This window comes from Penicillium oxalicum, chromosome III (genome assembly GCF_001723175.1).
Source record: "Penicillium oxalicum strain HP7-1 chromosome III, whole genome shotgun sequence".
Classification (NCBI taxonomy): Eukaryota; Fungi; Ascomycota; class Eurotiomycetes; order Eurotiales; family Aspergillaceae; genus Penicillium; species Penicillium oxalicum.
The window spans coordinates 385,756-411,496 of record NC_064652.1 but is presented as its reverse complement, the minus strand read 5'-3'; the positions used below and the strand labels follow the sequence as shown (position 1 = coordinate 411,496).

The following is a 25,741-nucleotide window of genomic DNA, read 5'->3' as shown; positions in this document are numbered from 1 at the left end:
GGCTTGCGGTGGGTCACGTGTCCGATATCGCTGGGCGATCTTTCTCATCTGAGGTACCCTAACCACCGGGGCCCTGGTGATCCTTCTCATCTGAAGTCAGGAAACCAATTGCTCGCCCCGCATTTGAGATCTGGTAAGCTTCGGGGGAGTCTGGGAATCTCATGTGGCAGTGCGTGAAACCTGTGGGGAAAAAAAAAAGAGGAAGAGATTGTAGCTCTCTCTTCCTTGTCGTCCCCACGTGATGTTTGGCGAGCTCGGAGACGGCCAGCCAGTGTGGGAACTTTCAAGAGCTCAATGTGGCAACCTGACATGGTCCTTTGTGGCAGACGGGATCAACTTCCAAGCATTCAAACATATCTTCTTACACCCATTGATCCCCGAAATCTGGGGCTCGCCGCCTCTCGCACTTTACGAGCTACTCCGGTGGACATGGCATGTGGATAATCTTCTATCGTGGGACACAGGACTAGACGTCTCGACGATGTGACAGAATAACAGCGGTCTAGAACGCAGGTAATGATTCTGGATGAAGGCTACCGCTTATTCTTCCTCTAATCTTCTGTACATGGTATGGTACACGATGGGAAGCGGTCGGGTTCTTCTAGCGACGCAGAGCATCTCGAACAGGCGAATCGCCCCGGCGGAATGAAGCTGCGATACAGTTAGCTGATTGTTTCTCGAGCAAAGACCAGTAGTCACCCAGGGGCTTCCAGGACTGAACGAAGCTTGACGAGCTCCCGAAAAACATCCTCTTGCAGCGGCCATTAAAGCGGCTCCAGTTCACACACTTCCTCGACGGTCAGCTCATCGAAGGGATGAGGACTGTGAGCTTGAAAGCTTTCAGAATGAATGGAACCACTTTGCTGAGACTGCAAGAGTAGCAATAGGCATTACGAGCGACGTATTCGCCTCGGTGGGCGAAGCCTAGGCGACTTGGAATAAATAAACACGTACCGTCAGCCTCCTCCCAGGCACGGCCGGCACCAAATCCGAGACCGACCCAAGCGGGCCAAGCTCTCCGCTTGAAGAGGAGAACGGAGAACACAACACCGAAGGACAGACCGAGGGAGGACTTGATGATCATGGAGGAAATGGCGCGATCCCACTATTCAGGCATCGGATTAGCTTACTATCCCAAGCTCAATAGCTCTGCACGAGGAGTAACCAGAAAGCTTCGGATCAAAAGCTCAAAGTTTCGATCCAATCCAATTGTGGCAGAAACGTCTTTTCATGCCGAGTTGAAGCGTGATTTTAGGTAGGAAGTTTGTACCTTCTCGTTAAGCAGGGCCTCGCTCACGGGCTTGGTGGCCCGAGCAACCGGCCGGGTCTCACTGGAATCGGCCATTGTGGGAATTCTAGATAAAGCGCGTTTAGTCAAGAGATTCCCTGAAGCTCTCAGATTCTGATAAAAGACATACTGTGGTGTATTAGGCCAAAATTTGCGACGTTGACCAAACGGAATAGGACGGTTTAAGGTGTTGCGGAAGTTGGAACTCGCAAGTGTCGATAGGCTGAAGGCGGTGGGGAAATTTCGCCGCGGTTTTTTCACGCGTGAACAATGTCACCTTTTTTTCCCCAAAGTAATTCGACTCAGCTCGTCACCTCGACCGGCGCAGTTGAATTTTCAAAGATGCCTTTGCTTGCGGGGGTAAGGTTAAATTGCTTGAATTTCGCTATGCGTGTGAGAATTGGTCTCTAACTAATTCGTGTGAAGCCCTCGAGCTCGTCGCAAGAGGCACTTCTCCGTCTCGAAAAAAGTAATAGCGCATCTGCAACCTCCGAACTTCACGAAGCCGCTCAGATCCTTGGACTGGACCTTCACACCTGTGAGAGTCATCCTGAAACTCATCGCGATACGAAGTTTCTGTCAAAGGCGACCCCCAAAGAGGAATGGGTGCTCCGCTGGCTGTTGAAGAGGCTCAGGGCCGCTAAACACTACCGTGTGGAACCAGCTTCGTTCCTGTTGCTTCGACAGCTTATCGGACTGATCGCCCCTAAAACTCTGGCGACCATACTTAAGGATCAGAAGTTCTTCACCATCCTCAGCGATACGATCCGCGACCTAGGGAATGATGTTCACAACACCCTAGACACCGCCGCTGAGAGCCCCAATGACAAGACTGGCTCTGATGCGCTCAGCAAACAACCCACCCAAGATGATTCCCGAGTGACACATGGCACCAAGAGAAAAAGGGTTCGTGGAGGCGATAATGAGGACGCTATGGAATTGGACCACATGCCGCAAACCCCCGGCGCATGCTTCGTGGCGTTCATTCGCGCGCTGGATTGCATCTATGGGATTGTGGCATTGATTCAACAAACCATCGGAGTTGACGAGGTGGCCCATTCTCACCTCAAATTGGCAGTCAGAGGAACGCCGGAAGGCGCCGCAGAATTGCTCGGTGGATCACTTCAACTAGGAGCTATCGCCGCCACTCGGTTTTCAAACGTTAAAATGACAACTGACCTTCAACATTTGCTGCTCGTATTCCCAGCTATGATTGAGATCTGGGAATTGCGGTCCCATCGTCTGGACGATTCCGACAACAACGCGAGCAACGAACGCTTCGCAAAGTCTTGCTTTGCTCATGCTCTAAGACTCGAACTCTGTCTCCGAGACATCAAACTTGACACTGACGAACGGGCCCATCTTCTTCATTCTGTCGAACGCATTGTGGCACTTCATGTCTTAATTCCGGCCCGGGACGCATTCTTTGCTCGTGGCGGTTCCGGCATAGACTACTCAAAAGAGGAGCCTGATTGGAGCGCTGTGAAGCCGGTGACCGAGACCTTTAGACCCATAATTAGCGAGAGATCGAATATTGAAGGCGCATCACCTTCAAGCAACCCCATGCCAAAAGGCTCGTGGCAATCGATTGAACTGCTTCCAGAATTGTTCGATAACGCGGTGCGCGCTGTTCCGAGAGACGACTTCCGGCGCCAGACCCACGAGGCTCCGTGGCTAGAAACCTTGTTTGTGGCTGTGGCAGAGCTCGCTTATTCCACTGCGAAGGAAGCTCAACCAGATACCTTTTCTGCCAAGTTTATTGCCGTCCTGGAAGACCTTCTGCGGATTGCTCTTGATCGAAAAGTAGGACTGTCTCTGCAGACGATTCTCACCCACGCCGGTTACACCGGCCTTTTGGAGCAGGGTTTGGAGCAGGTCCAGTGGAATGTGACAGCCCTCATGGTCAGTCTGGGCGTTGATATTTTCTTGCCCAATTCTGGACTGCGTGATGCAAGCAAATTGCTCGATGCTTTGCTCGACAAGATTCTGCTTCATTGGCGCACTCATGGTTCCCAGAGTTCTCAGGAGTACAACATAATCAAGCTTCAAATCGTGATTCCGCTTCTACGTGGTTTCGCGGCTGCAAGAGATCTTGCATCTTTTATGGAGGTCTGGCACGATCAACTTGTCATTCTAGAAGAAGCTCGCCTCGGCAATAATCATTTCTCCAAGTTCTCTGTCTGGGAGGATGATGATCTGTGCGCCGCCTTTTCGGACCTCACACGAACCTCGCTGAGTGGCAGCAATTTTTCGGCACAGCTTCAAACTGCTGCGGCGGAAACTCGTGCCGAGGACGGCAAGATCTCAGAAACCTCAAGATCTTATGCGAAATTGGTGATATTGGAAGCTACCCTCAGAAGCAAGATGCCAACGGCGGATGTGGACGAATCTTTGTCGCAAGTGCTAGAGACCTTTGAATCCACGCTCTCCTCGAAGCAGACATTCCACTGGCGCTGGCGCTTGTGGCGGCTCGTTCGAAATCTTTTCCAGAACAACTTGAGAGTCGATGGTAGTACGCTAGGCAAAAAAGCAAATGCTTTTGTCAGCGTGGCTGCCAAATCGCTTCACCGCAATCTCAAACACTCAACCAAGGCATCTCACATCCCCCTCGAGGCTTGGGAAACCTACCGACTCATCCTGATCACGCTCAAGGACACACCGACCGGAGAGCATCTAGATGCTTTTAAGAACGCAAACAAGGACGTCGTCAAACACATCTTGTCGGTCTCATCGAAGGATTCTCAAGCTTCAATGAAAGCACCCTGGGATGGTCGCGTTGAAACACTGTCTTCGTCGAGTACACTAGCTCTAGCGGTTATTCTGGCACTTGTCAGAGAACCTAATGCCTGGGAGATGGTTGCACCTGAGCATCGGAAGACTTTGTTCCAGCAGCTCATGTCTTTTGCAGCTTCCCAATACCACTCCTCGTCTCTTCCATTGGAAAATATTGATCCAAGTGCCCGTTTCCTCCAAGCTTGGGCGAGTGTTGTCTGTCATGAATATTTGCTCGCTGTGCCCTCTCTGGTGCCCGATATCGTGCTCTTGCTCACCAAGCACATGGAGGAAGACCACGCCAACCGCCGTTTCTACATGGAAAGCATGCAGCGGATTCCTGCTTCACTGATTACTCGAGGTCTTCGAACGACTCTCCTCGACAAATTACACAATGTGGTTGTTCAGCAAGACTGTGCGTTAGAAGTGACTCTGGGAGTTTTGACCATGATGGCAAAACTTGCAGCCATGCCGAAGTCCGATGCTATTGTGACAAGCGATTGGGAACCAATCTGGGCGGAAGCTCGCGCGATCTCTTTGGATGGCTCAGAACTTGACCTGCAAGTAATGAAAGCCCTGCGCAGCTTGTATCGCGCGACGATCGCCAGGCTGCTAGTCCTATCTGAGGACGACCGAAACAAGACGTTCAAGAAACTTTATTCCAGAGTTTCAAAGCAGACAAGCAAGCTACGCCAGATTGAACGGGATTCCCTTGCGTGTTTCCTGCTCCGTCTGTCCTTGTCTGAGCTCTGGACCCATCGCAAGAAGCTGGTCAAGGCGCTCCCGGTGGACGAGCTAGCGGCTTGTCGACAGCGTGTATTTGACCTCGTGCTGGCAGACATGAGGGCGGTCAAAGACCAGTGCAGGCAGCAGAAGCTTGAGGAGACAGTGACCCTTATCAAGACCATTGATGCCTTGGAAGACTTTGAGGACCTCTCTATGAATAACATCGAGGTGGAAAAATTCCTTAACAAGCTAGAGCGGTACATGGAGATGTCAATCGATTCAGCTCCTTCGCGGCTGATTCGTCGCCGCTTGATGGCTTCAAAGGGTGCGGAGAAAGAAAGCTCTACGAAGACGGTATTGCAATGTGCGGAAACTCTCACTCTCCGCTCGCTCTACGCCGAGGATCAGCAGCTCTTTATTCGAGCCACCACCGAGCGCTTCCGTGAAATGTCACAGGAACAGATTAGCGGAGTCATTCGAGAGATTCGAGAGCTTGGATTCACCGGCGAGCAAGCGGCGTACCGCTTGCTTGTCGTTTATCTTGCAGTCATTTCTCTCCAGCCGGTGGAGGATAAAGAAAGTCCTATCTCTTCTGAGATTTCTCAGCTCTGCCAGTCTCTCGCAGATACCCTTGTGCATAGCACCTCAATCGATCAGTTCTGCTTCGCGGCCGAAACTTTGGCCCTCCTTCTTCGCGCACATACTCGCAGCATGGCCCAGTGCAACGTGGATGATATGCTTGCCGCCATCGCCACCGCTGCTTCAAAACAAGGCCCTCACATCTCCCCAGAGTACGCTCCGACCATTTACACTCGGCTCTGTCGCCTGATGGGTCTCATCTTGAACCTCCAGCGTGTCAAGATTGGAGGTCGATTCCACCTCGTTGTCACGGCCATGCAGCGATTGTTGGGCTGCCTCTTCGCTCGGTCCCGCAAGCGCTCCCGCTCGGGTCGGGCTGCAGTCATCTCTCAACCATTCTGGCTCGCTCCTCTCGATGCCTCCCACGCCACACATTTCACCCGCCTGCTGACCTCGCTCAGCGATCCCACAGTCTCCGCGGTCTTGCGCTCCCAGCCCGGCATGTCTCGCGAGGCATTGACCGACGAGACAAAGAAAGCCAAACGCATCGCTGGCCAGTACCTGCAATACGTCGTCACGGCATATGCGCAGTGCTCTTTGCGAGGAGCGCTCGTACCTGATGTGAAGAGTGCGCTCATGCCAGGCTTGTACGCAGCATTAGACGTGATGTCTCGGGAGTCCATGCGGGCGATGAACGCTGGGTTGGACGCTTCAGGCCGTGCGGTGTTCAAATCCTTGTATGATGATTATGTGAGATTCGGAAAGTGGAACAATGCTTGAGCGATACATCGAGAGGGTTTTTTTGGTTCTACGGCGTTGTGTTTCGTTTGGCCTTTTCTTGGACCTGGATCGGCCATCTCCTTTTTGTTTGATTGTATGATACTTTTACCATTATTCATAGACTCATGATATCCCTGGTTGCCTTGGTGGTTCTACCTTTTTCCTTGAGTACCCCGTACGCGCACTTTCCAGCCATCGGTTAAGGATCGCACAAAAATTGGCCGCCTAAAATTGTTTGTTTCTTAGATTGTTCGGGGTTTATAGAAAAGGCTACTATTGCTGACAACAAAGGGGCGGGAAAGGCTCTACAGCATACTCTGGGGGAATTGAAGAGATTGAACGTATGATGGAGGCGGCGTTCAAGCTTCGTGTATCCAAAAGCCAGGTGGGTTTCTATATCCAACAGGGCAATATCTAAGAGGTGGGGTATCATTGCATATCGTGAGTCGTAAGGTTGAGCAGAGAATGTGTTGGGGGGGAGCGAAGAGATGGCTCAGTCGTTCAAATGACCTCGGCCAGAAAAGCCGATCATGTCATAGACGTTGTGAGGGGAGCTGGTATTGGAGAGGACATCGAATCATTTCCCCACGGCAAGGGCTGGGGCTGAGACCGGGAGTGAGTATGCGGGCGAGAAGCGTAGTCGTCAGCAACTGCGCCTAGCGAAATTCGAGGCGAGAAACTGTTTTGTTCGGAGCTGGCGTTCGGATGTGTTGTCACGGGCGGTTCCAAAGCTACACCATTGTGACCACTGTGTGTCAGGCAGCCCACACAACTGCAGTCATTTCCACATTGACAACTACCCGTGATATCAGAGCAAGCACTGGGGATTCCAACTGGATATTCGATCGTATAGTATTCGGCTGGGTGCATCAGTGGCTGGTTGAAATGATGATCTGCAGGAAGCGGCGACGAATAGCCACTGGGCAAGGTTGAATGTGAATTGGAGAATGACAGGAGAGAATCTTGGCGGCTAGCATGGTTTGCAGCGGGTGCCTGTTGCATATAGAAATCGAAAGGCGTTTGTGTGTTGATCCCGGGAAATGGAGGATTCTGGTGAGTACTGGCACTGGCCGTGAGATCTGGGGATTGGTCATCTCCATCAAATGTCATCAAGGCGCCCATTTCCTGGACGTGCTGGCGGGTAGTGCTGTTGAAGGGATGAGCGGCACAGCCAAGGCACTGACAATCATCTCCACAGTTGCAGTCGAGACCAGCGTTGTTGCCAAAGACTGTGGTAGGGTAAGCTGTCGTGTGGTGAACATCCATTGCGAATCCCATGTTGTGAGGCGGTATCCCGAGTCCATTCATCGTCTGCCCGTTCGAAAAAAACAGATTTTGTTGGGTGTTTTGCAATTCAAAGGGAATAAAAGGTGCCGATGGTGTAGATGTCGCAGGGCTCTGCCAGGATTGAGAATGGGAATCGGAGAAGTTGGAGTGAGATATTGAGTCCCAGGATGGGAACTGGTATGCATTCGGAGGTTGGTTGGCCATGGTGCTGTTCGTCGTCATCTTGGGGGATTTCTTTTTTCCACCGCAACAAGATTTGGTGACACTTGGCGCTGGCGCTGGGATGACTTTTTTTTGCGATTTTCCGGAGCAGCAGCTCGAGCCCTTGTCCAACTGGAGAGGCTCCTCAATTGCAGGGGCAGCTTGAGGTGTGCCTGTCTCGGAAACATTTGCTTCCATTGATTGATTTGGTGGGATTTCCGGAAATCTGAATGTTTCTTCTTCAAATTTCAGGTTCTCAGGCATGGCCTCGAGGGCTTTGGCGATATTCTGAGGAGCAGCCTGAATGATACTTTGTTTTCGTCCTCCTTTCTGGATCTTCCCAACGGAAGGCGATGACATCGAAGACATTGAGGTGGATGAGAGCTGCGATGCGTCGGTATCATCCGCTGGCACCTTGTAGAGTGGTCGACAAAGGCAGCTCGACCCTGTGGAATGATTAATATATTGGGAAATGAAAGACGCACAAGAGGGGATAATCCTACCTTTGGGTATCCGCACCATGAACGCAAATGTCTTTTGGCAGCTGCAGGATCCTTTTGGGTGTGGACATTTCGCCAGAGGCCGGCCAGCCTTGGGGACTTTCATCATGAGTCGGTCGAAATGTTGGCATTTGGAGGACCGATGCCCGCGAATGCATGGTTCGCTGGATTGGAAGATTGTCAGCTGGTGGGACCCATGGAGATACACTGGAAATAATCACCCACGTACCATGACCATTTCGCACCTTCTTCATCGAGAGGCATTGCACCGGTTTGAGAATACGGGATACCAGCACAGCTGAGCCCAAAAGAGAGTGAGATGATCGACCAATACCGATGATCTGCCCCACACTGACGCAGGTACAGTAGTCTCACAGACTCGTATGAGAAGCCAAAGTCTTGAGCTCTTGGATGGTTTTTTTAAATCGTCGCGATTTCGGAATAATGAGCCAGGGATCAGTATTCACGCCATATGCCGATATGTACGATCAAAGTATGTTGGCTTCTTGGGCGGGGTTCGACGAATCGAGGGGCCAAGGATGTCGAGACTGGACGACGGGCTCGCGCGGTGAGTTTGTTCTCCTACATCAAGCGAATGTTTGCGAATACTTCAAGGAACAGACAGGCAGTAGAAGGGACAAGCCTCTCGGCGTTCACGCGTGATTGTCCAAGATCGATCGGTCCCTGTCCAGAACGCCTGAGAAGGAAATCCTTCAGTGCGGGGACATTGGATTACCTAAGCTCCGTCACGAGCTGCGACTCCTCCTAACGAAGTACTACCGTACCCAAATTGGACTCCACCTTCTCATCAGTCGGGCGGTCTCGTCCAGTCGGGAGTCCGGCACTCCTGAAGGCCGAAGACTGTCGTACATACCCCTGTCACATGATTCTCGTCGTAGTCTCAACTTTACTGCTTCGCTGGCTCTGAAGACTTACTATCAACACATGCTTCTTCCGGTCAGGTCTCAGTAGACGGTGGTATACCTTTGAGGTATGGATTTTTGCAAGTAGTAAACCGCAAAGCCTGCTTGCTTTTCTCTGGTCTAGTAGGGGGAAAGGTCCATTCAAAGGGACCTGGGAGACGAGACACTCCTTTCACAGCAATGAAGCCATTTGCAGCGCCTGGCTATTCGTCAAGACTGTATAGATGCTCCCGGTAATAGACGTGGATAAACCGGAATGAGTACTGCAGTTTTGTCGGGATGATGAAGCTCTCAATACTCTACTGAGAGCTCCTTGAAACTGACAAGTGGAAGCTTCATCACAACATTATATAGTCGGGTCGAGTAGACTGAATCGACTAATCTGTCAACGGATCGTTGCTGCCATGATCTCCAGGCCATCACCATTTTATTTTTGGTGGCGGAAAGGGACCGGCACTCACTCGTGAAGCGGCGTTAAGGGGGGCTGCAGGGCTCGATTACGTAACGGTAGTCAGGTCCGACAGTCGCAGCGGTCCAGCAGTGCGCATTCCACGCGGGTCAAGCTTGGCGTCGGCGGACAAGTTGGTCTTCGCCGCGGCTAGTGAGCTGGTGAGATTCCCATCATCCACAACCAACCTGCCGCAATGCCCACGCCGGCCAGCGAAGGATCGCAAACGGACAGCGGTCCTGCATCTTTTTTCCGAATTCCCCCACCGCTCAAAAAGCTCTTCGATCAATTCCCTCTGATAACGTATCCCGCCAACGATCTACCCCAACGGGTTCCCTCTAAACGTGCCGACAACCAGCTCTTTGTATTTAGTGATGCGGCGGGTGCGCAGCGAGGCCGCCCGTCCTTCAATCCGCAATGTCTCAAGTGGCAGGTTCGTCGTGCCCGTGGCAGCTGTGTTCCACTGGTCGCGCACTGATCACTAATCCCGCAAGCTGTAGGCGTACCTGAAATTTGTCGGCGTCGACTTTGAGATTACCCCTTCCAACAACCACGCCTCGCCAACTGGCTCTCTTCCATTCCTCCTGCCAGCCTTTCCCACGGAAGCTGCGGTCACGATACCCTCGCATAAGCTCCAAAAATGGGCCATCGAGCAGGTTCATTGCGAAGAGGAGCAGCAATTGGATCTCCGCTTCGATGTGTACGCTTCGCTTTTGGACCACCGGATACGCAATGCCTGGGTACGTATACCTGCCGTCCCGAGGGTGCTATGTCATTCTTTGTTGTCTCTCGGTGAAGGGTGAAATCAGAGGACGTACTAATGCTGTTCTCTAGCTATACATGCTATACCTAGATAATGCCAACTTCAAGGCTGTCGCCCAACGGCTCTACGTGAACCCCTCCACCACCTCCTCGCCGGTCCGAGCCAGTCTTGCCTTTCAACTTCAGCAAGCGGCGCGCGACGAGCTTCTCAAAAGCTCATCCTACATTGACGTCGCGGCCTTGGAAGGAGATGCACAAAACGCGTTTGAGGCGCTATCGACCCTTTTGGCCGAAGACGAGCACTTTTTCGGTCGGCCCAATCCCGGGCTCTTTGATGCCGCAGTCTTCGCATACACACATCTCATCTTGGATGAGGGAATGGGTTGGAAACATAATCGACTGGCTCAGATGCTTCGACAGCATGCCAATCTTGTACAACATCGGGAAAGACTACTGAAATTCTTCTAAAACAAATTGTATTATTTCGTCAACAAGCAGTGACTTGAGCTTGATCCTACTCTTTCTCTCTACCTCCTCTTCTTTCTCTTCTTCCATTTTTTTTTCAATTGGTCATCCGTCGCCGCACAGGAGTGGTCCCACTTACTACCTCTCTGATGTTCTCTTGCTAAAACATACCCCAAACCACACTGTGGTTCCAAGCCACTTCTTCGCTCTCATCCCTAGCTTGTCGACCAAATTTCCGTCCACACTCCGTTCCAAGACCCCGTTGAGGGGATCCCAATCAAACATCTTCTCCACTTGAAACCCAGCCACTGCGGCAGCTGTCAAGACGTCATCGATGGAGTGACAGTAACTGGTCGGTCGGATCTTGACCCCCGTCTTGGGATCTGTAAATCCAGCTTGGCTGCGCAGACCCATATCGGCATGCATGTTGGTAATCAGCAGATACCCACCAGGGCGCATTGTCGCGGAGGTCGCTTTGAAGAAATCCTTCAAGGGAACGTGCTCCAGAACAAGCGTCGATATCACCCCGGCGGCACCGACTTCTTGCAACGCAGGGGGTAGGTGTTTCGGGACGGTAGCGGGTTGGAGGAGATCAACCGTCTCGAGGATCACAGCTGGGATATCTCTCAGAGTTGTATCTTCAACAGTGACCTTTTTAATATTGGACTTGGCGACCTCCAGCATCCCGGGGGAAGCATCTAGGCCGATGACCTGCGCCTCTGGTCCTGAAGAGTGATCGATCCTTGTGAGGCTGTCTTGACTACCTCTTGCACCAAGGGTTCTCATCAATTGAATTGTGTTTCGGCCAGTGCCACATCCCAGATCCAAGAAGATCATGCGTTCGGATTGAGAAAGCTGGTGACGGAATCGATCGTAGACGCATTCCACGAATCGAGGTAATATCCGGCTAATTTCGATCGTATCGAGTCGCTGGAGAAAGTTGCCGTCTGTGTCGTAGACCTATATCACTCAGAACGTGCTTAGTTGTTGCCCCTTTGTGTCAGATCTCGTCTGAGTCGGTAATAAACGCCGGAAACTGTGATCGTTTATATGAAGCAAAAAAAAAAACAACAATAAGGTTGATACAAAGATCACGAAAAGAAGAATAAAAAATCAAGGTACTTGGAATTCCCCTTTCATTCAGACATACCTCAGCCCACTTGTCGTACGCCTCAACCGTACTAATATACTGCACGGCGGTCGAGGAATCAGAAGTAGAGCCCTCGTCTCTAGCGAGCAACTCCTGAATAGTCTGCATCTTTACGGCGTTTGAAAATCTGTGAAGACTTTTCAAAAGAAGAAAGCAGCCATACACCTTGAAAGAAGAAGAAGAAGAAGAAAAGAAAAAGTGAAGTAGATTCGCAACTTTGCAAAACTTGAAATTCTCTTGAATATGTCGCTGAGATGTTTGATACCTATGACATTCAAACAACCAAGCATACTCTTATCCTCTCTGAGTACAAACCTACCTTCTCGGCTTTATATAGATCGCTCCCATGACCCACTCGCTGGCATCATTCGTCCTCTCGCACCACAATGGAACACCGGAACTGAAAACCTGAGTCATACGCAGTCATAGAGTATCGTTCCTGGGCAGGACTTGGAACCGTCCACCAGATTACGAGTACGCCGAACTAAACTTTCCGAGCATGACACACAGACCCCTTCCTCGTCCTTCCCACCTCCTCCTCACCTATCAATCGATTAAGCCTGGTGCAGGTGGGTAAGCCCCATATGGATGAGCCCTTTCAGGAAAATAGACCCTCCGACGGGACGGGGAGAAATTCGTATACATTGACCCATGGTATTTTAATTCCAACCTTCTACTCCTACGAAAAGGTAATCCTTCCTCAAGTAAATTGTAGAAAGACAGATGATGAGGTGTGCAGTAGACTCATGTCCGTAGAAGATGAGTAAGACTCCCGTCGACTCGTCATTTTCTCGAATCGCACGACGCAAGTCTTTTTGATTTTTTTTTCTTTTTTGTTTTCCATGTATACTTATTTTTTTTAAAACTCTTTTAGAATTAAGATGCATCTCAGCCGTTCAGTGAGGTACATGGTACATGATGGCGTCGGCATCCTCGTGCATGAATATGCACGATGAGCTAAAAACGAAGCGAACGTGGAGAGGGGTGTCCCCTATGAGAGGAAAGAGGATGGAATGAATCAGGTGCAGACGGCATCCACCTAGGAGGAGGATGGTTGGATGTACCGTTCATCTCTCATGTAATTCCAGGCTTTTAGGGAAGAATAGTAATGGACGTTCTCCCACTGTAAATTCTACGAGGGTTCAAAATCACGATGGGAAAACCCCTAGTATGAAATGTAGACTAAACTCGTGGAAAAGCTCCATGCCATCGTTATCGTCACAGAAGAAGGGTCTAGGGCCCGCAAGCATTCGGGAACAGCCGTCATGGCTCATGTCCCAGACAAAGATGGGAAAAAAAAGGGATGAGCCCTGCGACGACAAAAATAGAACAAAATTAAACCAGATGATGCACGGAAGGAAAGAAAAAAAAGCTGGAAAAGAGTTGCAAGTCTGGAAAAATAAAAGAAGCCATGCCTCATCAGGGTCTTGACCTCATCAATCACGCCGTACCAGACGGAACATTGAGCTTGCGAAGAGATGAATCGGCAAGCAAAGCAGCGCTAAAGAGTCAAAGAAGAAACAGTATCAAAGTGGTATCGAGATAGGAAGAAAAGGGAGCCAAAAAATAAAAGAGAAAAAAAGAGAGGGAGAAAGGCGAATGGGAAGAATGGGGGGAAAAGAAAAGGAGAGGGGGCAAAAAATGAAAATAAAAGGCAAGAATAAAGAACAAAACATCCCAACTCCAAGCCCACGAGGCAGGACGGCCGATTCTCGTGGGGATGATAAACGTTGATCAACCAATGCGACGCAGGAGAAGCTCGAAAAAAAATCGCGAATCAATAAACTGTTGCTCCAAAGGGTGCCGTCTCCTTCAAGTCTTCGACCAAATCCTCCACATTGTTGAGATACCGCCCTAGAAGCGCTTGCTTCTCGTCCGTTGTGCGAGTTTCCCGTGTCAATCGACCTGAGGCGGTGGAAACTTGTGAATTTTGCGACATGGGCCTCGCGGAGATCTTGCTTGGGCTGCGTTGCAGTGGCGGGGGACTTGAGCTGGGACCGAGGACGGGCGTTTCGGGCATGAGGTAGAAGTACAGGAACTCGACAAGCTTCAGCTTCACTTCGCGGGAGGTGGCACGTTGCTTGAAAAGGGATGTCACGGTCAGGAGACCATCGAGATCTTCAAATGTGCGAGTATTGGCGGGACAGTCGAGGAGTGCGGTCACCAGGGTGAGTAGGGTGGCCGATTGGATGGCGGGGCAGTTGATAGGATCGAGCAGATCCAGCAGGAGGTTCATGTAGATTTCGCGGGCGAACAGAGAGCGCGAAGGAGGATGGAGGAGGAGGGCGCCTTGAATCAAATCCAGCGTGCAGACAATGAGCATATCGTTGGTTCCGCTGCTCCCGCGGCCGAGCAAGTGCTCCAGACAGGCCACTAGGCGCATGGCGACTACTCATAATAAAACACAGACAAGGTTAGTCACCAGTGGCGGCGATGGGTTTCACTCGGCGATCCCGTGTCGGGAGTTTGACTCACCATTCCACTGAAAGCTTTCTTGTAACTTAAAGAATTCTCGAAACGCCGGGTCCTCGCGCAATTCAGCCAAGGCCTTGGGTGCCGGGTGAGCTTCGGTGGTCATATATGACCGGCGGCGGTCGGCGGTGGATTTTGATTTTGATAGACATATCTGAGCCAAAAGGCCTTCGACCTGGCGCAAACCTTTGCGAACCTTGCTGGGCTCGTACGAGGAGAGATAGTCGAAGGAGTGTGCGAGAAGGGTCTCCATGAGGAGGGTGTGGACGGTGGCGGTGAGTGAAAAGAGGTGGAGTTGGTGGTGGGGGACTAAGAGAGAGATGAATCTGGGAAGCTGGAAGTGGCTACAAGTTCGACGAAGATCTGGAGGGAACACCGAGTTGATAAGAGAAAAGTGCGCCAGGAACTTTAAAAGAGCATCGACAGCTGAAGATCAGCCCTTGGAGCTCAGCTGAGGAGGCTGGAGCATGACCATTTCTAGAGAGAAAAGAAAAAGAGAGGAAAAGAGAGAGAGAGGGAAAAAAAGCGAAAAATAAAAAAAAAAGGTTCAGAGAATAGCAGCCGCTGTGTGAGAATCCCGCGAGACGGGGGTGGCCCGTGAGGGTCAGGGCCGATGATGAGGTCAGTCGGGCCGCAGTCCTGAAAGTCAACAATCATCATCATAACAAAAGCATTCCAGGATCTATTGACTGAACCTCGATGATCACAATCGTGGGTCAAGACAAGGTTCAGCGGCTATCTGCACCACCCATGGCCCAATGATCCACGACCAGGCATCAGAATGTACATCATCGTCCTGATACTCCAGGGCCCAGCCACGGTACGGTGGTAAATAAAGTGACCCGAACAGGCAGTTTCCCTGGTTGCCCCGGACGACCCACCCAAGTCAAATGCACCCGCTAAACCCCTTGGGGTGCGCAGCTGCTTCTTCAGCCTCTTCCAGCCTCCTCTGACGTCCCAATCTTGTCTAGACCCGTAGCAAAGTCTGCTCGCTTCCTCTGGTGCTCAACAATTGCGTCGGTGCTCTCCCCCTTGGGTCTGGGAACCGAGGATTTCTCTCGCCTGTGAAATCGGTTTCTTTCAGGGCCGCTGTGGATGGGCCCCTCCGTTGCGTTCGAGCGCTTGTATATTACCACTTGGATCTTCAATAGCATCTCAAGTGCCGAGCCTTATGGCGTCAGATGAAGGTTATTCTGACAGGTGACCCAAAAACAAGTTTTTCATTCAATCCGGGGCTGGTGAACTGCTACGGTTTGGCGGGTTCGGCGGGAGGGACTTGGACCGATGAGGTAATCCGTTTCATGTTTGAGGTCAACACTGAAGGACCCGGCTAGGAATCGATGATAGTGTGACTGAGTAGCACGTAGTAAACTACGCCAGTCCCTTGCCTTCAAGGTTGCCAGTACACTCTCATCGTCAGACGTTCATCAACGAGAACCCAGCAACCCACTCTACACCGCTCTCCTTCCCAACATAACCCTTCCCTCCTGTGACATGCACGGGGTCGCCGAACCCATCACACGTTGCCTGGGCAAAAGACGCGCCTTACCGCCAGCCCTCTGCAACGTGCTGTCCTTTACCCCCACTTAATCCATCCTCATCACCTGTCCCGGATCGCTTGAAGTGATGTATCATGCCCAATGTCTCCAATTGATTGAACTATGCGTGGGTCGACCGGGATCGATCGACTCGGGTCAATTTGTGGAGGGGTAAAACGACCGATTTTTGATTACCAAGCGAAAGGAGCGCCTCCACAGAAGCACCAAAGGCTCACTGCTGGTAGAATCTTTTAATCTTCATGGGGAGATCAGTCGATGCGAGAGCAACCATCGAGCTCGTGATGATCCGCGAGCATGTGCCTCTACACCATAGGTTACATGTCGCTTTGTCTGCATTGTTCAAGTCACATCTACGCCTCGGTCTAAACTTCCATCAAGAACCCCGTTTCAATACTCCGACAGTACATGAGATGTTCTAAACTACATACACGTCAATCATATTCAGATTTTCTGCTTGCCCGAAGATAAGTCAAGACGGTCAGAATCTCCGTCGTGAATCGCTTCTGAACGCCATCCCGCTTGCAAGGGGTCTGATATTGATCCCCTCGCTCGCTAGAAGTATGGGATGTCCTTTTACTGCCACTAGTCTAAGCCATGCTGGTATGTGCACCATTCATAAAGTGAACAGTCTTATGGAAACCCCTCGTTCATCTCAATGATAAATGAATGATGTTGTTTTGAGCGAAAATAAAAGACTATCTGAAACAATTTGCTCGAAGACGGCACCCTTGTCCGTGATCTCTCTTGGACAAGCGGCTAGACACGAAAGGAGACCACTCCTTGCTCGATTATTCTTGCTTATTCAGACTCGTTGCGTACTACCGCCAGAGCGAGATGCGAGATGCGACTGGCTTGCAGGACAGGGGACCGAAAGCTAGAGTACTACTCATCACAACAAAATGGAGTTCGAGATATTGTATACAGGCACACACCTTGCAGAAGATGCCTCGACGGTGCTCGTGAAAATAGTAGAGTCAGCGTTGTTTCGGTGCTGCTCATCGTGGATGGGGCCAAGTGTGGAACCGAAGCACTACATTATTAACAGACCGAGTATCCATACCAAAAGCCCCCATGACTACCATCTTCACGGTGCGGCACTGTCACAGTCGCTCTCTGCCTTCCCGAGTAGGCCATTTGGAGATACACTAGCACGACAACAATGAACCTGTCTCATCCGCCGCGTCTTTGTTTTTTCCTTCTTTTTTTTCGGATGATCACCAACTGGACTAGCTTGGTAACAATGATAGAACACTGTGCTCAGCACAGTGTGCTGTATTACCGCGTTCCCAGCCACCCATAACCGATCCGGGGGGGCTCAGGCCTCCTCTGAGCCTCTGATCTCACCTAACGAGTCTACGACGACCGGGGATCGATCGATCGACAATCTTGATCGGGCCCGTGCCCGACCGCCATGCCCGTTTGGGTCAACGTGCGAGGTTCCGAAGGTCCCGAGCCATGAACCTGCTCGGGAGCCGAAGGATTGAAGAGTGCGTGCCAGCAAAACTGGAGCCCATGGTGAAGGCGATGACAACCCAGGCACCGAGGACTCTTCATAGACCCGTCCGATGCCCTGCTCAATCTCACTGTACCCCGGGAGATCTATTTAGTAGGCGGCAGTAAGGGAGATCTTCTTCAGGTCTGAGCGAGATTTTGTGGCAGATGAGTACTTTGGTTGAAAGACCAGGACTGATCTTAATTGGAGATGGCCTTGGTCTTACTCTCTGGCCTGATTTGTTCTTCAGTGGTCAGCTTGATTGGGCCAGACCAGGCTCCGAGCATCCTGACAATGCCATGGTCTAGGAACCTAGTTTCTATGGCATAGTAAGCACATGTCAACCTTGAAGGCCGCGCCTCTTCCACTCTCATGCCGACAGAGTAAGCGATCCCCTTTGAGATGTGTTCGAAGCACGCGCATGTCTCCCCCGCACCCGCCGACGTTCAGGTTGGGGACCAGAAGACGACGACACGATAGACCAGTCTACAATGAATCGCGGTTTTTGAAGGACTTCCAAATCTCCTCTTCATGGATTCCGACGACCTCCACGCCCGTGACTCCGGTGTTCCTGTCGTGAAAGTGTCATCGGATTGATCTGCCAGGCACAGGACGATCGGGCAAGGAGTGTGGGGAGGGGCAACGAGTGGTTCCGCTACCCAGAATCCTGGTTTTTGTCACCTTGCGATCTGCTCCACCGCGTGCCTGTGCGGGTAGATAAAACTGGGTTGATGTCATTGATTTCCCCCGCAGTCTTTCCAAAAACTTCAACTCGGAGAGACCTCTTCATCCAGTACGGTCTTGAGGACTCTGAACGATCTCACTTTGCCAAAATTCCCCTCTCTGCGCGTTGATCTTCCACAATGAGCTTCTCAAATCAACCTCAGAGCTCCACTCCGTCACAGGAAGCCTCCACGGACGCCGCAAATGGGTCCTTGAACGCGTTCTCCGAAGAGCCGTCCGCGCTCGAGATGCCAACCAAGCCTCAACATCGCCGCAACAGATCCAGTGTCGACGGTACCAAGTACAAGGATGGCACCTGGTCGGCCAAAAATGAGAAGATCCTCATGGGCCCCTATGACTATATGCATGGACATCCCGGCAAAGATGTTCGTCGCCAGCTGATCCAGGCTTTCAACTCGTGGCTACAGGTCCCTGAAGAAAGCCTAGCGGTGATTGACAAGGTGGTGAGAATGTTGCACACGGCTTCGCTCTTGTAAGTATGGGGTCTGATGCGGATTTCTAACTGCGCTTCTGTGATACGTCTCGCAGCCTCGTTCCGCCCTGTCTCTCCCGCTGACCATGTCCCTTCTCTTCAGGATTGACGACGTCGAGGACTCGTCTGTTCTGCGTCGCGGTATCCCCGTGGCGCACAACATCTTCGGCACTGCGCAGACGATCAACTCGGCCAACTATGTCTACTTCCTGGCCTTGCAAGAGGTGCAACAGCTGCGCAGTCCTGCTGCCATCGACATCTACGTGAAAGAGCTGTTGAATCTGCACCGCGGCCAAGGGATGGATCTTTTCTGGCGCGACACGCTTACCTGCCCCACCGAGGACGAGTACCTGGAGATGGTCGGGAACAAGACCGGTGGTCTTTTCCGACTGGCGGTCAAGCTCATGCAGGCGGAGAGCTCGACCGGCAAAGACTGTGTGGCTCTGGTGAATGTCATGGGATTGATTTTCCAGATCTGCGATGATTACTTGAACCTGGCAAACACCACCTACACCAAGAATAAGGGTATGTGCGAGGATCTGACCGAGGGCAAATTCTCCTTTCCCATCATTCACAGCATTCGCTCCAACCCGTCCAACCACCAGTTGTTGGCCATTTTGAAACAAAAGACCCAAGATGAGGAGGTCAAGCGTTATGCCGTCCAATACATGCACAGCACAGGCAGTTTCGAGCATACCCGCCAAGTGGTGCGGGATCTGCATGAGCGGGCGTTGGCCCTCATCGAAGTGATTGACTCGACTCCCAAGGTCAACGGTGCCGGTGATGGAGAGATGATTCGGGCGGTGTTGAACAAGATTGTTACCACGACACTATCTCCGGCCGATGATGAGATCCACGCGACCAAATAGTCGGGGTCTAATTATAAACTTCCACTCGCCGGGTAGACGCACCGAGTGAGGTTGATGAAGGTGAAGGAGAAGTAGTTCAATTTGTTTTTCCCTCTTTCTTTTTGAGATACCATTGCTTATATCGGGCAGAAGCGTGTCTGTTTCTTTGCATGTCATCGTTTCCTTCCCGGGACGCTCATATACTTTACCCTTTCGAAATGCGACAGTATACCTATTTCTGTGCTCCATTTTGGAGAGACAGTGTCATCGAGCTGCCAATGAACTAGGAGTGATTTGAAGGACAACCATCTGAATTGGAATGTACCTCTCCCCAATCACATTCATGTATCAAGCCTTGTCCACGCCCATTGATGTGAGATCAGGCTAAAGGCATGGACCTTTTCCATGTGGACCGGAAGGTGTCCAAATCCAACACCGGGGGCTTAGCAAGCACATGATTTTACCTTTTTATCCTCTCCCAGAAGGAGAGTTGAAGTCCCGTCCGCCTTAGCTAGATAGGTATTGGGTAACGCCGTCATGAGGAAGGTTACTCATCGCTGTCCTGCGAGTATTGAAGGCCTCCAACCGTCATTCCACGTAGATTGCCCGAAATGTCCATTTTCCACAAATTAACTATTTATGTTCTGATCCAGTTATATATTGAATCCCCTCCTTCCATTTGACAAAGGTAGTACACTGTACGTTGGAGTCAATCCCGTATTATCCACCACGTCATCCCCCTAAACAGACCGGCCTGCATTGTATCCCACAGAGAGATCCTCTGAAAATACGGTAGAGTGGTATCTTCACATCACAACACAGCAGGCCTTCTCCAACTTGCGCATGATCTTGGGAACCAGTGCATGAACGACCTGCTCGATCTCGTCCTGCTTCTGGTTCTGTTGCTGCTGGTGTTGCTGGTGATGCGGCTGTTGCTGCTGGTGTTGACCTGGGTAGGAGGACTGACCACCACCCCCGTGGTGAGGCGTCTGGTGCGACGCATGTGGTGGCATAACGGCTTCACCACCCGTCAAGTTGACATAGATACGACCGGCGTTCTCCTCGGTCGCGTACTGCAAACCCAGCTCGCGGCAAATTTGCTCGACACGAGGCTTGATTTTTTGGATGTGACCGGACGAGTGGTTACCCTTGCCGACGATTCTAGAGTCGAAGTTGACAATGTTAGTAGATCATTCTTCTCCCTACTTTGGTTTTTTTTTTGTTCTCCCCCTGCCTCTTCTCATCAACTCCCAAAGCACAGAGAATGAAGAGTCCATTCCATCATCAACGTACACATGCAAATGGTCCTGTCCATGCGACTTGGCATATCGAATGCGCTCCTCCAGAATCTCCTCGGCTTCCTCGACAAATTGGCCGTGTAAGTCGATTGTGTCGGCCTCTACGCGACCATCGGCGTTGTTCTCCCGGAAGATAAACTCTGACGCCTGCTTATTGTATTCTTCCATCTTGCGACCGTGCGCCTTGCCTTGTTCCGATAGTTCTTTGGCGCGCGCGCCGTCTCCATTGTTGTACGCCTCTTTCGACTGTGCTCCATCAAGTTCACAAATTCGGTCAGTTTATTGTGTCTCAGCCGTCGAATGGCTCGCGCCAAGCTCTATTCCCATCGCAAAATGTGAGCAAAAATTGTCTCGTACCCGTTGGAAACAGTCGCCGCGTTTCGAGGCTTCTTGCCGGGCGAGGTCGCGCAGGCGATCGTACTCTTGCTCGGCATCACCACTTTGATCGTGGTTGAAGGCTAGAAAACGAAGGGACGAGAAACAATTAGCCGGCAAAATCTTGGTATGGAGGACAGCCCAACGATCATGGACGCGCGCGCGCCCTTTTTCTCTCTCGTTCTCTTTCTCTCTTCGTTTCGTGCGCGCCGGGGACCGTTCGCATTCGCAATTCGCATGCGCTCGGGCACAGCCCATCGTACATACCCCGGTGGCCCAGCTGGGACATTTGATAGGACATTACGATGTCAAATTTCGAAATCGTGGTTCAAGGTGCAAGATCTCGACGACTGCGCTGTGCGACAGCTAGTGCGCACGGGCGAAGGGGGGGGTTGAAATGAGGACGGTTCCCGGTTTAGTTTCTGTTCCGAGTGGCGTCTAGCACTGAAGGGCTGTTGGGGGACGGAATGGTCCAAGCGTGGAGAGGATAGTCTTAGGCAGAGGGTTCAATAGGAGGGGGGATCTCCGATCCTCTCTTGAGTGGAGCAATTGGAATCGCATACTCGGGCTGTAATTTGATTCTTGGTGACCTAATTTGATGATCGAGCCAGTCGAGCCAGTCGAGTCAGTCCATCGGGAAGAATCATGCTGAACTCGGTGTAACTGTGGCCCAAATAAGCGGACCCGGTCAGGTACAATTTCCCTTTTCTTCGAGAAATCCGACTGGATCGATCTTGGTTCGAATCTGACTGAACCTGATGGGGAAATCGGGTGGTTCTCCGGGCTAGACTCTTCAGTTACTCAAATCAAAGCCTTGAACCCCCGGTATAAAGTAGGGTTATTTTAGAAGTTAAAAGACAAGTCCACTGGTATTCAGCGACCGCTGTCATTTACGCATCTATAGCGAATGATCTTCTCGATATGAGAATTTGGAATCTTGGATTCTGGTTATTATTGAGTCGGGCCATGTGCGGGCTCAGATTATGGAATTGGGACCAAATTGACGGGCAGTTCTTGGCATCGCTCGCAGTGCTGGTAAGTGGCCATTGAACGTGCGAACAGCCAATCGGACCCCAGAAGTGAACGAGAAAAACAAAAGGGCAGTCATACAAGAAGGGAAATGGCGACGTGTGTGTCCACTGCTATTAGACAATATCGACACCTTTCATATGCCTCCGCTTTCCACCTAGCCTCGCGATCCAAGGGTTGATTCATGTGACCAAGCAATTGGCTTGGATGCCAGAAATGTATCAAGGTCGGCAATTACAGACCATTTCATACCTGGAAAGACAGTCTTCCATATATTCCTCTGGCCATGAAATGACTAGAATCATTGACTATGACGGCGTAACTGTTGACCACCTTGTTCCAGCTGGTGGTCCCCATCCTGAGGAGTTGCAGATTAACATCATCGGGGTTGAGAATCCTGTAGGCCCAGTTGAGCTTACCTATATGCATGAGAGTGCTGCGGGTTCGAATGGAATGCGGAGAATCATCGTGGACAAGGTGGACCTTTTGATTGGACGCGGGTCTCATCTACTTTCAGCTTGACATCAGCAGCAAATGAAATTCCGCTCTGTGGAAGCTGCCACACACAATTTGATCAAGATCATGACCCATATGTCTTGTTCGTCTCGACCGACTCGCAATAAGTGCTCTATCGAGTTTGAAGGTGATGACAGAGAGTGACGATGTTCAACTAGCAGTTTTTTTTTGACCGACACATCTCAGTGAGTGTTGTTTATAAGGGACTATTTGATAAAGGGAGAACAGCATCCCAAAAAGTATAAGCGACGGACTTTGCCGTCGAATTATGTTTTTCTCAATGATCATGACGCTGCCTGCTCGCACGCTTTGTAGTTCCGAAGGCTCTCGCGCTTTACAAACCTCAACTAGTGGCATGGAGAATCTGTTTGCAACAGTGCGACGAGGCACTATGGCTCTTAGGAGTCCGAGGATTACCCGTCTTGACGAAGCTACGGTCAATCGGCTGCGAATGCCTCGTGGTGAGCCGTAGGTATACTTCCGGCCGACAGGAGACGACCCAGCCACCATCCGGCGTAGTCTAGCCCGACCAGATCACCCGGAAAGAGAGAAACGACCTGCGGATAGTGACGAGGGGACAATCTGAAAGCAAGAATGTTGAACAGGATTCGACCAGGATTGAAAAGCTTGAGAACACAAATGGCAACAACTCTAACGACAAGCAGGACCGCAGCCGGGTGTTCCAAACCGAGTGGTGCCTATTAAAGACCAGATCTCACTACGCAAGAAGGCATTCATCGCTTTGCTTCGGACTTTGCTCATCATCGACGGCTCTTGCAACTCGTCGCTATGCTACTGTAGTGTATGTAACTATGTATGCCTGATTTCTCAACCGTGCGCCGAGACTGGGTCCCTTTTTTTTGTCTTTTCTTTTTCCCCTTTCTTCGTGGCAAGAAACACTAGCAAGTGGGTCGGAGGGGCAATAGTGCCACATTCGGGGTGTTTAGTTCCAGAAATTCCATGCGTTCGGGCTCTTGAGATTTTCAGCCCCTGGGATGTTCAGTGAGAGTGGTAATGTAGATACAGAGATCGGTAAGAAATGGCATTGTTATGTGCATCATGAATACACATACGTCACCGATTCTCTATTTCCCATGTCTATGAACCGAAGACTCGGGTCTAAGTATCCCATAGAGTCGGTCGAGCTCGGGGTAGAGACTAGAGAATGATTGATACGTACAGCCTTTGATTGCTGATCAAGAAGTGTTGAGTTTTTTTTTTACAATGTCGGCTCTGTAATACAGCAGTACAGAGGGAGTTAGTCACATGAGTCCGTCAATAGAATACCGTAATTTACCTGCACGGATACCAACACAACTCCACGTTCCCCTTTTTTTCTGGGCTGGTTTCAGGTGCCCTAGCGGGTCGTCCTGCTTGGCCATCCCACCAGTCTGGCGACGGACGCTGTGTGGAACAAGGATCGGAGGTCGCGATCATCATTGTCATAGTCACTGTATGCTGCGACTCTGCCATCGCATGGTTGTGATAATTGAAAACAACCTGAGCAGAGGATGAAAAGGGCTTAGTAGTCATTCTCAACCTTTCGCTACTTTGAGGACCCTTTGTGTAGAGCTTGTTTTGTGAAGCCATCGCCTATACTGTTCTTTTCTCTTCTTTGTTTTTTTTCCACTACGTCCAAGTTTCCCCGGTATCTCTCTGACTTGAGCGGATCGGCAGACATGCCCTGGGACTCAGATTTATTAAGAGTGGAGAATGGCCACGAGGGCGTCCACTGACTCGTGTGGCCTGGGCCTCCCGAAAGGTACACCATTTTGTCCTTTGTTACGAGGTCTCAACCTCCATCGTGCAGGTGGATCAAACATAAGAATGATCTTGCGCCAGACTGTGGAAATCAGCGTCGCATCGGTTCCTGTCCGTTGCTATGGAGGGAGGGCAGGATTGGTGGGAAGTAGAAATTCTAGAAGCTTGGAATGTTGTTTGAGACAGGTTGCGGCCGCCACTATTGGTGTTTCAGGTCTCCCGTGGTGCTTTCAGCCGTAGCATGGAGCCCTTTAGAGGAGGCCTTCCAAGGGCATCTCGGGAACGCGAGAGTGCTACCTCATTTGACTCTGTATGGGGCTCCCAATGGCTGACTTAATTCAAACGCAGGATAGTACCACCGTGTTTTATGCAAGTGATCATCGGACAGGGCGGTCAACATACATCCCTGCCCAGTTACACTGTTCGCATGGACAAGCATACAGCGACCAGTAGACGACTGTTTCAGCTCGATCGGAATTGCCGATTCTGGTGCGACCGATCTACGTTAGATCAAGGTAAACGTTGGCCATCAAACTTTTCTCAGATGGGGGATTTGCCATCAGGTGGGCTCTTGAACTGAATTTCATATCCTGAGATCCCTTTAGAGTCGCTGTGGATCTCACGGCTGTACAGTAGCAACGGGCAAATGATTACATAGTACGTACACGGGTCAGTAGGACAGTGAAGACACTCCAGCTGCATACAAGCCTATCTAAGGCAGTCTCTCCAGACGTACACATGGTTTTGAAGAACGACACTGGAGGTCTGCCCCCTGGGCTTTGCCCTGATTGACATCATTTCACATTGCCGTTGGCCCAGTAGTCACCTCAATGTAAAATTGATGGATCATCTGATAAGCCACCTGTGCACTAAACAATCCAATTGACATGACTCGACCCCCCACAGAAAGATCGGCATGTCATGACATTCAGTTTTCCCACCCAGACGGCGCTTGGTGGACACTGCTTGCGTGCTTGATGCTCATTTCCAGGCCCGTGGATCGTGACTCGTGCCTCGACAGAAACAACCTGATTATAGTACCTTTCGGTTCAGCAAGGCACATTCGAGCATCACTTTGGATCTACCTTTAGAACATGTGTTTATGGACGGATCTCCCACGCACGAAGATATTACGGTAGACAGGTTCATTTAAGATCTCTCCGAGTTGTTTGTCAATTATTCTGATCAAGAGTGCCACGGCCTCTATAGTAGACCCCCTTCCGATCCAGTCTAGAACCGCATTGAAGAAAGCATTGGACAAAAAGGCCTGCCTTCGTCAAGAACATCTGAGGCA

At 50.9% G+C, this 25,741-nt stretch overlaps 10 protein-coding genes across 10 annotated transcripts; 5 read left to right on the top strand and 5 right to left on the bottom strand.

Moving 5' to 3' along the window:
* Nucleotides 1-601: 601 nt before the first annotated feature.
* Nucleotides 602-1,345, bottom strand: POX_c03626 (uncharacterized protein; the record flags this gene model as incomplete). The annotated part of the gene is made up of 3 exons (XM_050112518.1): nt 602-651; nt 955-1,105; nt 1,271-1,345. 3 exons carry the CDS (start codon nt 1,343-1,345, stop codon nt 602-604), a joined length of 276 nt encoding a protein of 91 aa, XP_049970074.1.
* Nucleotides 1,346-1,630: 285 nt separating this feature from the next.
* On the top strand, nt 1,631-6,145 carry POX_c03625 (uncharacterized protein; the record flags this gene model as incomplete). Its single annotated transcript, XM_050112517.1, has 2 exons — nt 1,631-1,648; nt 1,715-6,145. 2 exons carry the CDS (start codon nt 1,631-1,633, stop codon nt 6,143-6,145), a joined length of 4,449 nt encoding a protein of 1,482 aa, XP_049970073.1.
* A 528-nt stretch (nt 6,146-6,673) lies between these two features.
* Nucleotides 6,674-8,397, bottom strand: POX_c03624 (uncharacterized protein; the record flags this gene model as incomplete). The annotated part of the gene is made up of 3 exons (XM_050112516.1): nt 6,674-8,079; nt 8,137-8,297; nt 8,363-8,397. The coding sequence occupies 3 exons, from the start codon at nt 8,395-8,397 to the stop codon at nt 6,674-6,676; spliced, it is 1,602 nt and encodes a 533-aa protein (XP_049970072.1).
* A 1,303-nt stretch (nt 8,398-9,700) lies between these two features.
* POX_c03623 (uncharacterized protein) lies at nt 9,701-10,734 on the top strand (the record flags this gene model as incomplete). Its single annotated transcript, XM_050112515.1, has 3 exons — nt 9,701-9,937; nt 10,005-10,244; nt 10,339-10,734. The coding sequence occupies 3 exons, from the start codon at nt 9,701-9,703 to the stop codon at nt 10,732-10,734; spliced, it is 873 nt and encodes a 290-aa protein (XP_049970071.1).
* Nucleotides 10,735-10,869: 135 nt separating this feature from the next.
* POX_c03622 (putative methyltransferase) lies at nt 10,870-11,989 on the bottom strand (the record flags this gene model as incomplete). Its single annotated transcript, XM_050112514.1, has 2 exons — nt 10,870-11,691; nt 11,882-11,989. The coding sequence occupies 2 exons, from the start codon at nt 11,987-11,989 to the stop codon at nt 10,870-10,872; spliced, it is 930 nt and encodes a 309-aa protein (XP_049970070.1).
* A 1,669-nt stretch (nt 11,990-13,658) lies between these two features.
* On the bottom strand, nt 13,659-14,606 carry POX_c03621 (uncharacterized protein; the record flags this gene model as incomplete). Its single annotated transcript, XM_050112513.1, has 2 exons — nt 13,659-14,269; nt 14,357-14,606. 2 exons carry the CDS (start codon nt 14,604-14,606, stop codon nt 13,659-13,661), a joined length of 861 nt encoding a protein of 286 aa, XP_049970069.1.
* A 1,241-nt stretch (nt 14,607-15,847) lies between these two features.
* On the top strand, nt 15,848-15,943 carry POX_c03620 (uncharacterized protein; the record flags this gene model as incomplete). Its single annotated transcript, XM_050112512.1, has 1 exon — nt 15,848-15,943. The coding sequence occupies one exon, from the start codon at nt 15,848-15,850 to the stop codon at nt 15,941-15,943; it is 96 nt and encodes a 31-aa protein (XP_049970068.1).
* A 2,324-nt stretch (nt 15,944-18,267) lies between these two features.
* POX_c03619 (Geranylgeranyl pyrophosphate synthase) lies at nt 18,268-19,489 on the top strand (the record flags this gene model as incomplete). The annotated part of the gene is made up of 2 exons (XM_050112511.1): nt 18,268-18,620; nt 18,724-19,489. The coding sequence occupies 2 exons, from the start codon at nt 18,268-18,270 to the stop codon at nt 19,487-19,489; spliced, it is 1,119 nt and encodes a 372-aa protein (XP_049970067.1).
* Nucleotides 19,490-20,274: 785 nt separating this feature from the next.
* On the bottom strand, nt 20,275-21,442 carry POX_c03618 (uncharacterized protein; the record flags this gene model as incomplete). The annotated part of the gene is made up of 4 exons (XM_050112510.1): nt 20,275-20,629; nt 20,762-21,012; nt 21,124-21,224; nt 21,409-21,442. The coding sequence occupies 4 exons, from the start codon at nt 21,440-21,442 to the stop codon at nt 20,275-20,277; spliced, it is 741 nt and encodes a 246-aa protein (XP_049970066.1).
* Nucleotides 21,443-22,386: 944 nt separating this feature from the next.
* POX_c03617 (uncharacterized protein) lies at nt 22,387-22,793 on the top strand (the record flags this gene model as incomplete). The annotated part of the gene is made up of 2 exons (XM_050112509.1): nt 22,387-22,569; nt 22,605-22,793. 2 exons carry the CDS (start codon nt 22,387-22,389, stop codon nt 22,791-22,793), a joined length of 372 nt encoding a protein of 123 aa, XP_049970065.1.
* Between the last annotated feature and the right edge of the window lie 2,948 nt (nt 22,794-25,741).